The sequence below is a fragment of the Saccopteryx leptura genome, chromosome 5 (genome assembly GCF_036850995.1).
Source record: "Saccopteryx leptura isolate mSacLep1 chromosome 5, mSacLep1_pri_phased_curated, whole genome shotgun sequence".
NCBI lineage: Eukaryota > Metazoa > Chordata > Mammalia > Chiroptera > Emballonuridae > Saccopteryx > Saccopteryx leptura.
The window spans coordinates 210,218,678-210,232,782 of record NC_089507.1 but is presented as its reverse complement, the minus strand read 5'-3'; the positions used below and the strand labels follow the sequence as shown (position 1 = coordinate 210,232,782).

Here is a 14,105-nt window from a genome sequence, read left to right as displayed (position 1 = left end):
TTCATTTTTTTAGAGAGGAGAGGGAGAGACAGAGAGACAGAGAGAGAGGAGAGACAGAGAGAGAGAAGGGGGGAGGAACTGGAAGCATCAACTCCCATATGTGCCTTGACCAGGCAAGCCCAGGGTTTCGAACCGGCGACCTCAGCATTTCCAGGTCGACACTTTATCCACTGTGCCACCACAGGTCAGGCCTAATTGGTTTTGTTGAATTGCAAGAGCTTTTTATAATTTTAGTAAAAGGCTCTTATCAGCTATATGATTTACAAATATTTTCTCTCATTCTGTGTCTTTACCATTTAAGTCAGTACACTTTAAGTTCATTTCTGTATACGGTGTAAGGTGGGGTCGACTTCACTCTTGCATGTAGCTATCCAGTTGTCTCAGCACCGCTTGTTGAAGAGACTGTTCTTTTCCCTCACTGATTGAATCTTGGCTCTTTTTTCAAAACAGAATTGGCCAGAGATAGATGAGTTTATTTCTGGACTCTCCATTCTATTCCGTTGATCTATAGATCTACCCTGTTTTTGATCACTGTAAGCTCAGAAAATGTGAGTCTTCAGACTTTTTCTCTTTTAATATCATTTTGGCTATCAGGGGCCTCTTGCAATTCCATATGAATTTGAGAATCAGCTTTTCCATTTCTGCCAAAAAGAAAAAAACAGTTGTTGGAATTTTAATAGGGCTTGTATTGCATTTATAGATTGCTTTGAGGAATTTGGCCATCTTCATAATCTTAAGTCTTCCAATTCATAAACATGAGAGTTCTTTTCATTTTTTTTCCCCATTTTTCTGAAGCTGGAAACAGGGAGAGACAGTCAGACAGACTCCCGCATGCGCCTGACCGGGATCCACCCGGCACACCCACCATGACGCTCTGCCCACCAGGGGCGATGCTCTGCCCATCCTGGGCATCGCCATGTTGCGACCAGAGCCACTCTAGCGCCTGAGGCAGAGGCCACAGAGCCATGCCCAGCGCCCGGGCCATCTTTGCTCCAATGGAGCCTTGGCTGCGGGAGGGGAAGAGAGACACAGAGAGGAAGGAGAGGGGGAGGGGTGGGGAAGCAAATGGGCGCTTCTCCTGTGTGCCCTGGCCAGGAATCGAACCCGGGTCCTCCGCACGCTAGGCCGACGCTCTACCGCTGAGCCAACCGGCCAGGGCTCTTTTCATTTTTTTAAAGATCTTTTTTTATTTTTGCTGCAGAGTTTTTAAAATGTGTGTTATGGGACCACTTACTGATGTACTTTACATTACAAAAGCTCTGTTTAGGTGCTGTAGGTATCGGACCAAATAGAAGGCAGTAGTGTACACCTTTCAGGAGGCTGTGTGCCCCCCCCCCCCCAGAAGGCAATGAGTGCGCATGCCGGAGTGCTCCGGGAGTTCCTAGGGCACGGGCATGACAGCCAGCTCCCTCCGCAAAGTGGGGTGGCCCGGGGAGGCCTGGTGTCGGTGAAGCTGTAACGGGTGTTGAGCTGATAGAACTAGAGATCATGTAGTCTGACTTCCACATTGGTGAAAAAACTCAAACCCCAGAGAAGGGAGTTAGCCACAGACTAGAAATAGAGTTCAAGGCAGACATCTTGTAACTTTCTAACAGGTTTGTGTTTTTGTTTGTTGTTTTATTTTAAATTTGATTCCATAAAGTCAGCAGTTGGACGACATTCCTACCCAGAAGGGTAGCCAAAGTTGAATCATTTCAACAATTCCCAAGAACCTTGTTTTAGAGAAAGGACATCTTCCATAGGGGATTAAAGTGGTGCGTCATGCATTCAGAGCAGCCTGCAGTGTGCACCATTCCGAGGTTTGAGAGTCCACTGCCACCAAGGTTCTAAGTACCCTGTCTTCCCTGTAACTTTGGTGTGTTCTTGCTCAGAGGTGGGTGGAGGGAATTGGCTCATTGAACTTGAAACTGCTGCTGTCCCCTCCCCCAGTTTTGCACCACCACCCCAGGCCCCCTGGTTATAATGAATACTCAGGAGTAGAGCCTTCTCCTTCAGACAACACAGCTGGGAAAGGGGAAATGGCCCAAATGCCTTGTGACTCTTCATATTTCTGTTTGTAATTTGGTTATAACAACTTGAGAAATTCTTTGGCTATAGCTGAGGGAGCACTAAACCAAACTGATGGCCATCTGTTGTTTCTGGCAGCGTCCAGCACCTCCCTGCAGGGTGCAGATGGTGGGAAGCAGTCACTTCAATAAGGGGATAGGCAATAGGTGGAGACAGAGAGTCAACTTTGGAGTGATTCTCCCCATTGCCCATGGTAATCAAAGCCAGCATCTCATTGTCCATTAAGAGCAGATGGGACCTGGTGATGTAATCCTCATTTTAGATGAGAAAACAAAGCTCAGGGCTTCTATGAGCAGTTAAAGGTCACAGAGGAAGTGGCAAGGACCAGAACCCGGCTCTCCTGACTGCTGACTCTAGGAAGGAACCGAGCAGCCTTGCCCAGCGCTGCCTCTCGGAGCTCTGTGGAGCCTGGCCCTGCGGCCCACCAGTCCTTTGCATGCAGTTCTCTCCTCCGGACACTGGCAGTGCTGTCAGCACGGGGGCTCTTAGAGCAGCTGTTGACAAGTCAGTCTGCTGAGACTGGTCAGCTGATCGTGGATCATGGGGTCTTGCACACCCCTTCCCCCACATAGCAGGCCAGGGTTAGCTCTCAGCCTCTTCCTCCCTATTTTGATATGGGGGCGCTTTATCCCCAGGGTTCCCTCCAGTTAGGTGGGAACTTTTCTTGAGTTTTATGTTTCTGTAATGTGGGGTCCTTGGATTCTTTTTATTTATGTCGATCACTGCTGGCTCAGGCGAGATTTGCAGCTAGAACATCAGAGAGAGAGAGAGAGAGTGTGCGTGTGTGTGTGCATGTGTGTGCACTCGCGCTCACATGTAGAGACATGTATTCTTTCTGTATCACGATGTGAAACTTTTAGTGTATTTATGATCATTATAACATACTTGCGCACTAGGTAACCTAAGGGCATGGTTCACCAGCATTTGAGACTTCCCATCGAAAAAGTGACACTGACACAATTTCAAAGCTCTTGTACCTAGAATTCCCTGCTTTAGCCACGGCATTGTTTTCATATGTGCCACCCGAGTTTCGGTGATTCCTCCTACTTGCCAGAACAGCTCCAATGAGATTCACTGTTTTGTTTTTAATTTCCTTTGAGCTAGCTTTCAATATTTGGAATATTTTTTTCCTGTAGATTTCTAAATACAGATTATGTATGTATATGCAGCTGAAGGTCATACACATTTCAGTCTTTTTGCCACAGTATGCATTCCTACCTTAGAAGTTATGATTTGTTTTGTTTTGTGTTCTTTTGTGTGTGAGAAACAGAGAAAGGGACAGATACGGACAGACAGGAAGGGAGAGAGATGAAGCTTCTCATTAATTGTTCATTGCGCTCCTTAGTTTTTGACTGACTGCTTTCTCATATGTGCCTTGACCTGGGGGGCTACAGCAGAGTGAGCGAGTGACCCCTTGTTCAAGCCAGTGACCTTTGGGCTCAAGCCAGCGACCCCAGGGTCATGTCTATGATCCCATGCTCAAGCCAGCGACCCTGAGCCCACAGTCAAGCATGTTGGCGACCTCAGGGCTTCAAACCTGGATCCTCTGTGTCCCAGTCCAGCGTTCTATCCACTGTGCCACTGCCTGATCAGGCAGGGAGCGGGGTGGTTTTAAAGCATCTTCTGCAGTCAAGAATTTATTGAGTTTATAAACAGAAGGTGGCTGGGTGTGGGTGTGTGTACACAGGTGTATGTATCTATATATCCACAAGTTAGACTAATCTTTGTTTTATGAAGGAAAGAACATTGAATCTTTTAATTGGACAAATGGGACTCTCTTCTGAGTTTCAAACTGTTTATATCTGAAACAGCTGTGGGAAAATAGCAGCTACTTATAACATTGACTTCAGTGAGCATAACTTTTTTAGTGATCATAACTTTGAGAGCAGAGTTCAGCTCACAGAAATTGGAGCTTGTGTGTGAGTGTCTTATTTGACCCAATGGGTAAATGTTATTTGAGCAGAAATCTAATTTTAGTCTTTAAGAGTATCCCTACTAGAGACATACCTCGTTTTATTGTGCTTCACTTTATTACACTTCACAGATGTGATTTTAACAAATTGAAAGCAAGACCCTCCACCAGCCAAAAGATGACAACTCACTTTATTGTGATGGTCTGCCCTGAACCCTCGGTCTCCACCAGGTCTGCCTGTACGGTTAAGGTGGGCCTTCTACTCCCACTGCAAGTTGTGATCTTGGAGCAAAGGCAGATCGGATTGTGGTGTGCTTTGCAGCCTTGAAAATTACATCTCTGGCTTTATTTTCCTCCCTATAAAATGTGGGGCTTGAAATAAGGTTAGGCAGAGTCTTTCTCTTGATTAGGGCAAGAATGTTCATGGTTATAACTAGAATGTCAGCATGAAACCTTTGCGGACAATGCCCATGAGGTCCTAAGGAACAGCTGGCTTCGTGTGAAGGTGGTGCTAGCCAGTGGTCATCAAGACTGTGCAGGCCTCCTCATTTGTTCTCTTCCGTGTTCAGATCCCATAAGCATCTTTCGAAAGAAGTGTGGACAGTTCTCTTGCCATTAGGTACTTTGGAAATTTTAAGCAGAATAATTTTGCAAATTTCAACTCAACAAAAAGTTTTCAGCAGCTTTCTAAACATTCTTGTAATTAGGATAGTGATTTTGAATGGGCATACCTCATTTTTTTCCTCATAGCTTTTTATCTTTGGTGTGGCTTTTCATTTATAAAGTAACGGTTTTACTCTCACTTGGGACAAACAGGTTCCAACACTTGATTGACCTGAAGTTGTCAGTATCTGCCTTTCCTTATAACACAGGCCTTTAAGGCACGTTCATTTTCCTTTCTGCGGAAGAAGTCTCTGGTAGCCTAGCTGGAGGCGTGCTTCTCAGCGGGCAGCATGTCGGCTTCTGTGACGTGTGCATAAACTTGAAACTCGCGTTCACATGAGCACACCCTGCACCACACCACCAGCCCTGTTAACTGTGACAGTGTCCTGGTCTCCTTGCTCCCTCTGCTTCTGAGCCCATTGCAGCTGGGCGGGCATCTCTCCCTGCAGTCCACGGGAGGGGCTGTCTGCACAGTCCCGCCTGCAGCCTGCTCTCAGAAACCAAGACGCTTCGCAGTCGGTCTCAGGCGGTCTCGTCTCGCTTCCTCCTTTTGGTCCTCTCTGCAGCATTCAGCACTTTCCTACCCGTGATCATTTTTCCTTCTCCAGTTTCTTACACCCACTCTCTGCTGGTTCTAGTCTCTACTTTTGTTTGTTTATTTTTGTTTTTGGTCCTTTAATCTTTTCTGCGTCCTTGTCCTGTAGGTGTTGGTATTCCTTTAGGCTTTTTCTTATTCTGGACCTTTTCTCTGAGTGACATACTTGAAGTCTGCTGATGGCTTAAATATAGAGCTCCAGTCCAGATCCGTCCTGTACTTCAGACGCATCCATCTTATTTCCACAGGCGCCTCAAACTGAATGTGGTCAGAACAGACCACCTTTTTCTTGGCAACCTTTCCTTTCCTTTCCTTTTCTTTTTTTTGTTTGTTTTTTGCATTTTTCTGAAGCTGGAAACAGGGAGAAACAGTCAGACAGACTCCCGGATGCGCCCGACCAGGATCCACCTGGCATGCCCACCATGGGGCGACGCTTTGCCCACCAGGGGGCGATGCTCTGCCCATCCTGGGCGTCGCCATGTTGCAACCAGAGCCACTCTAGCGCCTGAGGCAGAGGCCACAGAGCCATCCCCAGCGCCCGGGCCATCTTTGCTCCAATGGAGCCTTGGCTGCGGGAGGGGAAGAGAGAGACAGAGAGGAAGGTGCGGCAGAGGGGTGGAGAAGCAAATGGGCGCTTCTCCTGTGTGCCCTGGCCGGGAATCGAACCCGGGTCCTCCGCACGCTAGGCCGACGCTCTACCGCTGAGCCAACCGGCCAGGGCTCCTTTCCTTTTCAGTCCCTGTCTTGGAGAATGGTGTTGCGGTTCATCAAAACCAGACACTGGGCCCCATCCAGTGGTTCTCCCCGTTTTCCTTACCCCCCCTCATGTCCCAGGCTCCTTCAGCCCCTCTGCTGCGCCTCTGCCACGCACAGTCCCCTCCCGTCATGTCTCCACATCTCGGGAACCCCCGCGGTCACCATCACAGTAATCGCCAACCACTGTTCTGGACTCTGTCCTTCTTGTCTCCACTTCTCCCACCTTAGTTGGGACTGTCTCCGATCCCCTGCAGTAGCCTCCTTTTACTGCTCCATCTGCATTTGTCCTAAGGTCCTGCAATCCATCCTTCACCTGGCAGCCCTGTGATGTTCGCAGAATGCAGCCCTGAACATGTCATTCCCCTGCTTACACACTTCCATGGGTTCTCATTGTCTCTAGGGTATATAGGCCTGTTACCGAAGGGGACCTGGCCCTTAGGGTCTGCTTAGGGCCAGCTGGTAGCGGGAGAGTTCTTGACTTTGTGCAGGAAAAATTTCACAACACGAGTCCAGGTGATTTTGAGAGTTTACTAAAACTGGGACTGTGAAATAAGGAAGGTTTTGGACAGAAAAAGCAAGAGGAGAACCTGGGTGGGGCTGCTTGGGTTCACTGAGAAGTCAGAGAAAAGGGGGCCTTGGGACAGGGTCGGGGGCGCCCACTGCTCCCCAGTTGCAGGTCTTGTGAGGACCCTTCGAGTTTGGGAGATGCATGCCTGTGAGGGGTAAAGAGGGGAGGGGAAGGGAAAGGCATGCTGAGTCCTTTGTTTTGCGGATTTTTAAAGATTGAGAGTTTAGGGGAGGATTTCATTTGGCCCGGGACGGGTGGTTATTAGTCACTGTAGCTGGTTCTGCTGTCTCCACCTTGGCCTAGCTCTGATACACCACTGAGTTGTGATCTCTAGGGAGATGACATTCTGCATCTGGCTGTAAATTGCTTGGCCAGTCTCTTCAGCTGACTCCTTACTGCCCTGCCTCAGGCCCAGATTCTTGGGGTTCTGCCCCCACACACCCATGCGTTGCATTGCATGTAGTGTCCCATGCATTCTGTCTGTGCTGGCCTTTTTGTGTCTGGCTTGATGTGTGCTAAGCCCTCCGCCCTTTTACTTCCCACCTATTTATTCCAAAGGCAGTGTTGCCTGGACACCCCGTCTCCCCCGCAGAGCCATGTCCCCATCTCCCCGTATACACTGTCCCAGCCCTCTCTCCTTCAGAGCACCGTGTACTTTGTCACTGTCTGGGGTTATCTGGTTATTGCTCTGCCCAGGTGATAGAACCCTCTTTGCATTGTTGCTCGTTCATGGCTGACCCACTCCAGGCAGTGCTGTGCTCTCAAGGGGCAGCTCCCATCTCGAGGCTAGGTCAGAGCACAGGTGACCCCTGAACAAGATTTGAACAGTGCGGGTCCATTTATACTTGGATTTTTAAAATAAGTTTATTTAGAAAGTTACAGAGGCAGTAGAAGCGAGCCAGCTGGGCTGCGCAGGCTCAGGAAACAGGTTACAGAGCAAAAGAAGGGCCCTTGGTGCTCAGGAGAGAGAAAGACAAAGGAATGGCTCCTGGGGGAAGGAAAGGGGCAGGGGCAGGGGTTGGGCATGCTTCCCGAGGGGGCGCACCCCACATCTCCTTGGTTAACCTAGTTATGTGTAAGCACTATTTATTCTTCCCTTGCTTTGCAAATTGCTGTCAGCAGGGGTTTGAGTGGTGGCGGTGGAAGATTTCTGATGTAATAAGGTACCAAAAAGCTGCGAAATTAGTATTGATATGCTAGGAGGAAAGGTCAGGCTTTCCTGTCCCCTCTTTCCTGTGGGGAGGGGAGAGAGAAGAATGTAGAAGTTTCTGGCTTGCAAGAACAATGGGTCATTTAGTTTAAATCTAAAATACAGGTTAACTGAGAAACTTCTTCTCTTTCAATGGGAGACAGAATTTACATACCACCCTGCATTGATTATAGTTCCTCCCCCTTTCAGGAATCCTGAGAGTAACATACCTCTAGGCAAAGGAGGGAAGAGGAACCCTGAAAGATTGTAAAAATCTTTGTGTTACCTTGAAAGTCTTAATTATTTTGTGTATTTCCTAAACAAATGTTGTAAGCTTGTGCCATGATATCACGCTCTCCCCAGCCTGTGTGTGATCAAGGGTATATAACCAGCCCCTGAGATGTATTTAGCGCACATGATTTGGGTCTGCAAATTCCCCGTGTCAGCCCTATGCAGCTGGCATATTTAATAAATCTCCTCCTTTAATAAAACCCTTCAAAATTGATCTGGACTTGGTGTCTCTACGTGAACCCGCAGAAGTGAGGTACAGTACTTTTCAGCATCTGGGGCACGGTACTTTGTAACACTGAAACCTTTTGTGTAGGGTCCTCTGGGGAGAAAGAAGCACCCTGCAAACCCGGTCTGGCTTCAAGCGTAAGAAGCCCTCTGGCCTGACTCCTCCCGCGGGTGGCTGGGTCCTGCTGAGAACGTGGCTCTCACTGCCACCATGCTGTCGTTTGTTCTGGGCAGAGTGTCGTGTGTCTTCTGTGCTGGTCTGCCGGTGGAGCTGCGGGCGCAGCGCTGGGGTTGGAGCCACAAGGTCCTTTTCTCCGTGTGTCTTCCCCAGCGTCGCACTCAGCACCAGCCCTGCTAGGACACCCCAGAATGGAGCATTTTGAAATGTCACAGCTACCACTAAGTCACATAGGAGCATGCAGCTGGCTGGGGGAAGAGTGCAGGTCAGTGATGGTGTTTGGTGTTTTTTGTTCCTACACAGATCCTTGGAGAAGAATTTTAAGTGTAGGTCCTTGTGAGCCTTATTGGCTTGAGGGGAACCTGGTGGCATGGAGAGGCGAGCAGGCACTCGGAATAGTATTAGGGTGAGGGCCAGCTTCCCCTTTCTGCGAGGCTCCCCCAGCTGTCCCCTGATGAAGCAGCTCTCTGACTTAAATTCAGTGTGGCAGGTCAACTTTGACACAGGGCCCTTCATCAAGTGCTTCGTGCATAATAACCCTTTATGACTGGGTGGGGAGCGGTGAGCTGTGGCTAGGTTTTATGTACCACGTGTCCTGTAGCACAACAGGCAAGAGAAAGGGAAGCATGAGTCTTGATTCTGGAAACTGTTTCATCAAGTCAAGCCCCTGCCTGTGGTGTTGTTTCTAACATAATTTTTCTTGTGTAAATATTTCCAGGCAAGAAAAATAAAGGCTTGACAATGTTTACATTTTGTTCAGTGTTTCTTACATGAGTCGCTAGAGGAAATGCTCATAATTTTGTTTTGAAAGTGAAATTCCTGCAGAAAGGTCATTGTAATGTCAGCCCATGTCGTTTTTAACCCTTATCCCTGAGCTGATCTGCGGCCTGTCAGGTCTAGCTCACTGCTCCAACCAAAAAAGGCGAAGACTGCACACCGCGCTCAGCGGTGCTGGGCTCCGCGGGGGCCAGGCCAGGAGCGGGGGTGGGGGAGACGTCTCCTCCTGCAACTCTGGGGTCTGGGAGCTGAGAGTCCAGAGCTTTACCAGGAGCGCCAGTCCTAGGCATTCTCTCAGAGCTGCACATTGGGCCTTCCCTCTTCATTTTACACTTTCCCTGGCAGTCAGTAAACCCAGCAGTTGATCAGCGATGCCCGCATTCTCTCCGCGTCCTCCAGGGTCCTGAAGCAGGTGCCAGCAGGGGTCTGACGGAACTCGGGGTCGGCTCCCCGCAGCCTCTGGGGTGAGGCAGAACTTGCTTAATTCTCTGGGCAACCGTGTCGAACGCCCACAGTTTAGGGCCCTGCTGGCATGGTGGGTGCTAGGTGAACCGGCTGGGTCTGGCTGTAGCCCCCTGAAGCTTCCAGGTTTGCTGGGCTGTCGTTATTAGAGACTTATGTAAGTCATTGTCTTAGTTGTGCAGAGCCTACTGAAGAGAGAATGAGGTCCCATGAGAGCTCCTCATTAGAGGCCCGTGTGAGCGGCTGTCATCTGGGGAAGGCTGGCTGCCTACAGGACGGTGGGGGCAGAGCCCCCACTGTATCACGGTTTCCCTTCCCCACACCTGGCTTGGACTTCGTCTTTACAACTTGAACCAAGTGTTCTTTATTTAACTTTGTCCCGTCTTCCCACCCTTCCCACAGTGCTTGTGCCCTCAAACCCTGGACACGGTGTTGGTGTGAAAGAATCGAGAACGTGAGGAAAGATCTGATGAGTGGTCCAGTTCTTTCATTTTCAGACAAGAACAGTGAGGACGAAGGGAAGGCGGGCGTGGCCCAGTCACGGGCAGGTTAGGGTCAGAGCCAGCCCTGAAGCCCGTCTCGGAGTCCCAGCCCCCTGCGTCCCGCTGCGTTCCTGCAGGGAGGCATTGGGCAGCATGGACCCAGTTTCAGGAGTGTCCTTGTCTTTGCAGAAACATCAGGAGGGCGACGCAGTTAGTGAGAAAAAGACAAGTCCCAAGGGGCCGTAGACTGCAGACCTCTCATGGCTCGGTGGTTACTCCAGGCTGATTTAGCAAGAGGACCTTTAGCTGGGCGCGGAGGAGAGAAAGTCCAGTCAGCTCCTGTCCTCGGGGTGGCCGTGTTTCAGAGGAACAGGAAGGGGGTGCTGAGAGCAGCCGGAGGGGCCCACAGGCGCACAGAACACAGGAGGGCTCCGGGCAGGCGGCAATGGGACCAGTCTTCTGGGTGCAGAGGGAAGATCTCCCTACAGACGCGGGAGGCCGACGAATGGAGGCAGAACTTGCTGGGGCCAGGAGAAAGTTCTGGGTCTAGATTGTGTCCTTCCCGGCCTGAGGAGACTCCTGCATGAACGGCCGTTGCAGGCAGTGGCCTGTGCACGGGGTTGGGAAGTAGAGAGGAGGACAGCTGGCAGGAGCTGACTTGAGAAGGTCTCGGGCTCTGCGCAGCCGTGGAGACAGCGTGGTGCCAGGCGCCCTTTCCCAGAGGGGCCCTGAGGAGAGCTGGGCTCTGGGAGGTGTCTGGCGTGTTCCGGGCAGACTGCTGGAGGCAGCATCGGGCTTGCTCGCCTACCTGGCGCAGTGAGGAAGTCCTGGACACGGAGTGGGGTGGCTATTCTGAGCTCGCAGTCCTTGTCTGTGAAAATTCAACACAAGTACAGTTTTGTAGTGATTTTTCTAGCCATGTGTACGTGTAACCTTCAGAATAATTGTGAGCCCTAAGCATCTGTATTTTATTGTATAAGGCATTTTGAAATAGCTAAGAACCAAATAAAACTAACTGCAAATATAAAATGTCACTTCTTTTTACTTCCAAATCTCAAATGCTAAGTGAAACAGCATTTCATGCTGTTGCCAGTACTGAAGCCTGCTTTCCTTTTTCATGTAAAGGCTTGCCTTCTGGCGGTTTTGAAACTCGGGCACTGCCCTTGAGGTGGGCGCTCTGGTGGGAGAACTAGAGCCAGAGGGGAGAGTATCTATTGGCTCCTTCACCTTGACCATCGGCACAGGACTTAACTGCATTGTTTTCTCTTTGTCTCTTTAGGAATATAAACAAAAGCTCGCTCGGGTAACCCAAGTCCGCAAGGAACTGAAGTCCCATATTCAGAGCTTGCCAGACCTCTCCTTGCTGCCCAATGTCACAGGGGGCTTGGCCCCCCTGCCCTCCGCCGGAGACCTGTTTTCTACTGACTAGGGCTGGTGCCATGCCCGATTCCCGTCTCTACCAGCAGAAAGAAGAGGGCAAATCATGGTTGGAAATAAACTTGTAGCCCCTGGTTCTTTCCCTCCTTCCGCCTGGCCTCAAGAAGGAACCACGGACGGGCTCGCCTCTCCTGCTGAGCACAGTTCAGAGCAGTGGCGAGTGGAACCCAGCTTCGCGGGTCTGGAAGGGATACCGACTGGCCCCCTTTGTGTTTTCGTGCCCCTGTTGATTTTCTATTCTTAGCTCTCTTTATACCCAGGAAGTTATGAAAATCATGTGTGCTTCTGGAATCCTTCAGAAGAACCGTCTCCTTGATGATGGTATTGTGTCATGTGAACGCCGCTCCTGTCTGCGCGGGGTGTGTGCGAGTTCAGGGCAGGCTTCCACTGAGGGGTGCGCTGGAGTCCCCGGCTCTCCTGAGCCCGTCAGCCCCCGAGGCAGCCCCACAGTCAGGCAGCTGTGCCGGAAGGAGGTGGCCAACTCTCTGATTCTCCCTTCCCATTACTTCCGGCCCTGTGTAGTCACGGGTGAGGTGCATTTGTTTTGTAAGCAGAGTAGAGAATCTAGCAAGAAGATTCAAAGCCAATCTGAGATGTAAGATCATAGTGCAGAGATAGAATAACAGGAATCACAACTAATTTGCTCAGGTTCCTATAAACAGCCCTCCCAGGCTGCCCTTTCAAGGGTCCACCTGATCTCATTGAGCATATTCCTAAAAACAGTCTTCTCGCCCCAGCTGGTTGTGAAAGTGCTTGTTAGACATGGCAGCGCTGGGCCCCGAAGCTGAAGGCGTACTGACAGTCTGGACTCTGGGGGTCTGGCTTTGATCCCGCTTTGGGGGAGTAGGGCACACGAACATCTGATCCACTGTGTGGGGTCTGTCCTCCCGATGGTGACTAAACTTGAACATATGACACTCCTGTTCATCTGTCCGCCGGCTCACACTGCTGCATGTGTCCCTGTGCCCGGGAGTACGCTGCACCAGCTGTTCCCAGTAGCTCACCTCGAGCAGGGCAAAGGGGAGTCAGGGATGTTAATTTCGGGTTTTAAGTCTGTTATCATGCCAGCCGACACTACTGCTAGATAACGTGGTTAGAGGATTTTGACCTTGCTTTTGGTGAAGGTCAGGCCTGCTAACTATAAATCATTCTCGTTTGGCAGGCTTATTTTTGACATCGGAAAGGGCAGAGACCAATTTGCCCCAACAGTGGAATAGGAATTCTAGCCCAGAGGCTGAAATCCCAAAGCTATTGAAAGGGATCCAGTGGAGGGAGTTTCAGAATTTTCCTTATTTTGAGGATTACCAAAAAGCCAATTACTTGTAACTTCACATGTTAAAACATAACCTATGTTTTAAGAAGTATAGCAGGCATCCCTTGAAGGAGCCCTCCCTCCTGCAGTGAAGCGAGAACAGTGAGAAGTCCTCGCAGGTACTCAGTTTAACTCTGGAGAACCTAGTAGCATTGAAGCTATTTTTCGGATTTGAATATGGACTGTGTGTTGTCCTGTCATTATTAAAGTAATGAGTCTATAAAGTTACTGTCTCATTGGGCAGTGGGTGACTTGACTAACATTGCAAGGTGAGCTCTGTCCTTGCTGCGTCTGCACACGTGCTGCTGGAGCCCTGCTGCAGGCGGGTTTCCGGACAGACCCGAGACGTGATCCATGCTTCACCCGGGAAGCAGAACTTGACTAGCTACAGCCAGCCCCAAACGGGTAGCGGAGATCTGCTCTCATCAGCTAGATGAAAGGTTTTTACAGAATGGATCTCTCCCACTGTGATGTTTTATTCTGATTGAGTCTGACCAGCAATTGGTGCACAATTATTACAGTGAGAGGAAGAAATGAAATTAGAATTATGTAAGTGTTGTGTTGGCCTCTTAACACCTGTTACTAGTGGACTTCCTGTGAGGAAGTTAGTTTTTTTTTCTTTGTTTTTTAATGAATGCTTTTGTTTTTTAAATCTTAATTCTCCCATTTCCTGCCACGCCCCCCCCCCCCCAAGTGTGCTTTACTTCATTTGTTTAATTTAAGGATCTGGCGGGGTGGGGTGGGCGGCTTCCCTTGTGTTTTCTCTCCTTAGGGCCTCCAGAGACCTGAACGGGCCTTGCCTTTGGGTTGTATTCGTCAGAAAGTCTGCATTCTCCCTTTTTTCTTAAAGAATATTTTTAAAGCTTAAATTTGTATATTAATTTAGGACTTTATTTAGAAGTATAGGCTGTCTTTGGTGGCAGCAGTATATTCTGAAATGTCTCATAGATATATATTTTTGAATAAAGATGGTGTTGTTGACCGACATTGTGCGATGTTTCTGTTCCCTGCCCTTCTGCAGAATACACCATGCTTCCTTTGTAAGCAGCGGGTAATTAGTAATCACCAATAGAGATTGTGCTGTCTGCACAGAATCTTGTCCCTTAGGAGTTTTGGGGACTCCTAGTGGCCCATAAACACTCAGCGCTTACCTAGTATTTTCTGGTTCTTTCCAGGGGCTTAATTAGCTTT

The 14,105-nt window shown here is 49.5% G+C and overlaps 1 protein-coding gene across 2 annotated transcripts in view; it reads left to right on the top strand.

Moving 5' to 3' along the window:
• The window catches only part of RPRD1B (regulation of nuclear pre-mRNA domain containing 1B), a 47,215-nt gene extending 33,314 nt beyond the window's left edge, over positions 1–13,901 (top strand). For both annotated transcript variants that reach the window (XM_066387849.1, XM_066387847.1), the window contains one exon: positions 11,445–13,901. In XM_066387849.1, the coding sequence (XP_066243946.1) occupies positions 11,445–11,594 (150 nt within the window). In that variant the 3' untranslated portion in view covers positions 11,595–13,901. The remainder of the gene's footprint in view (positions 1–11,444) is intronic.
• Positions 13,902–14,105: the final 204 nt, after the last annotated feature.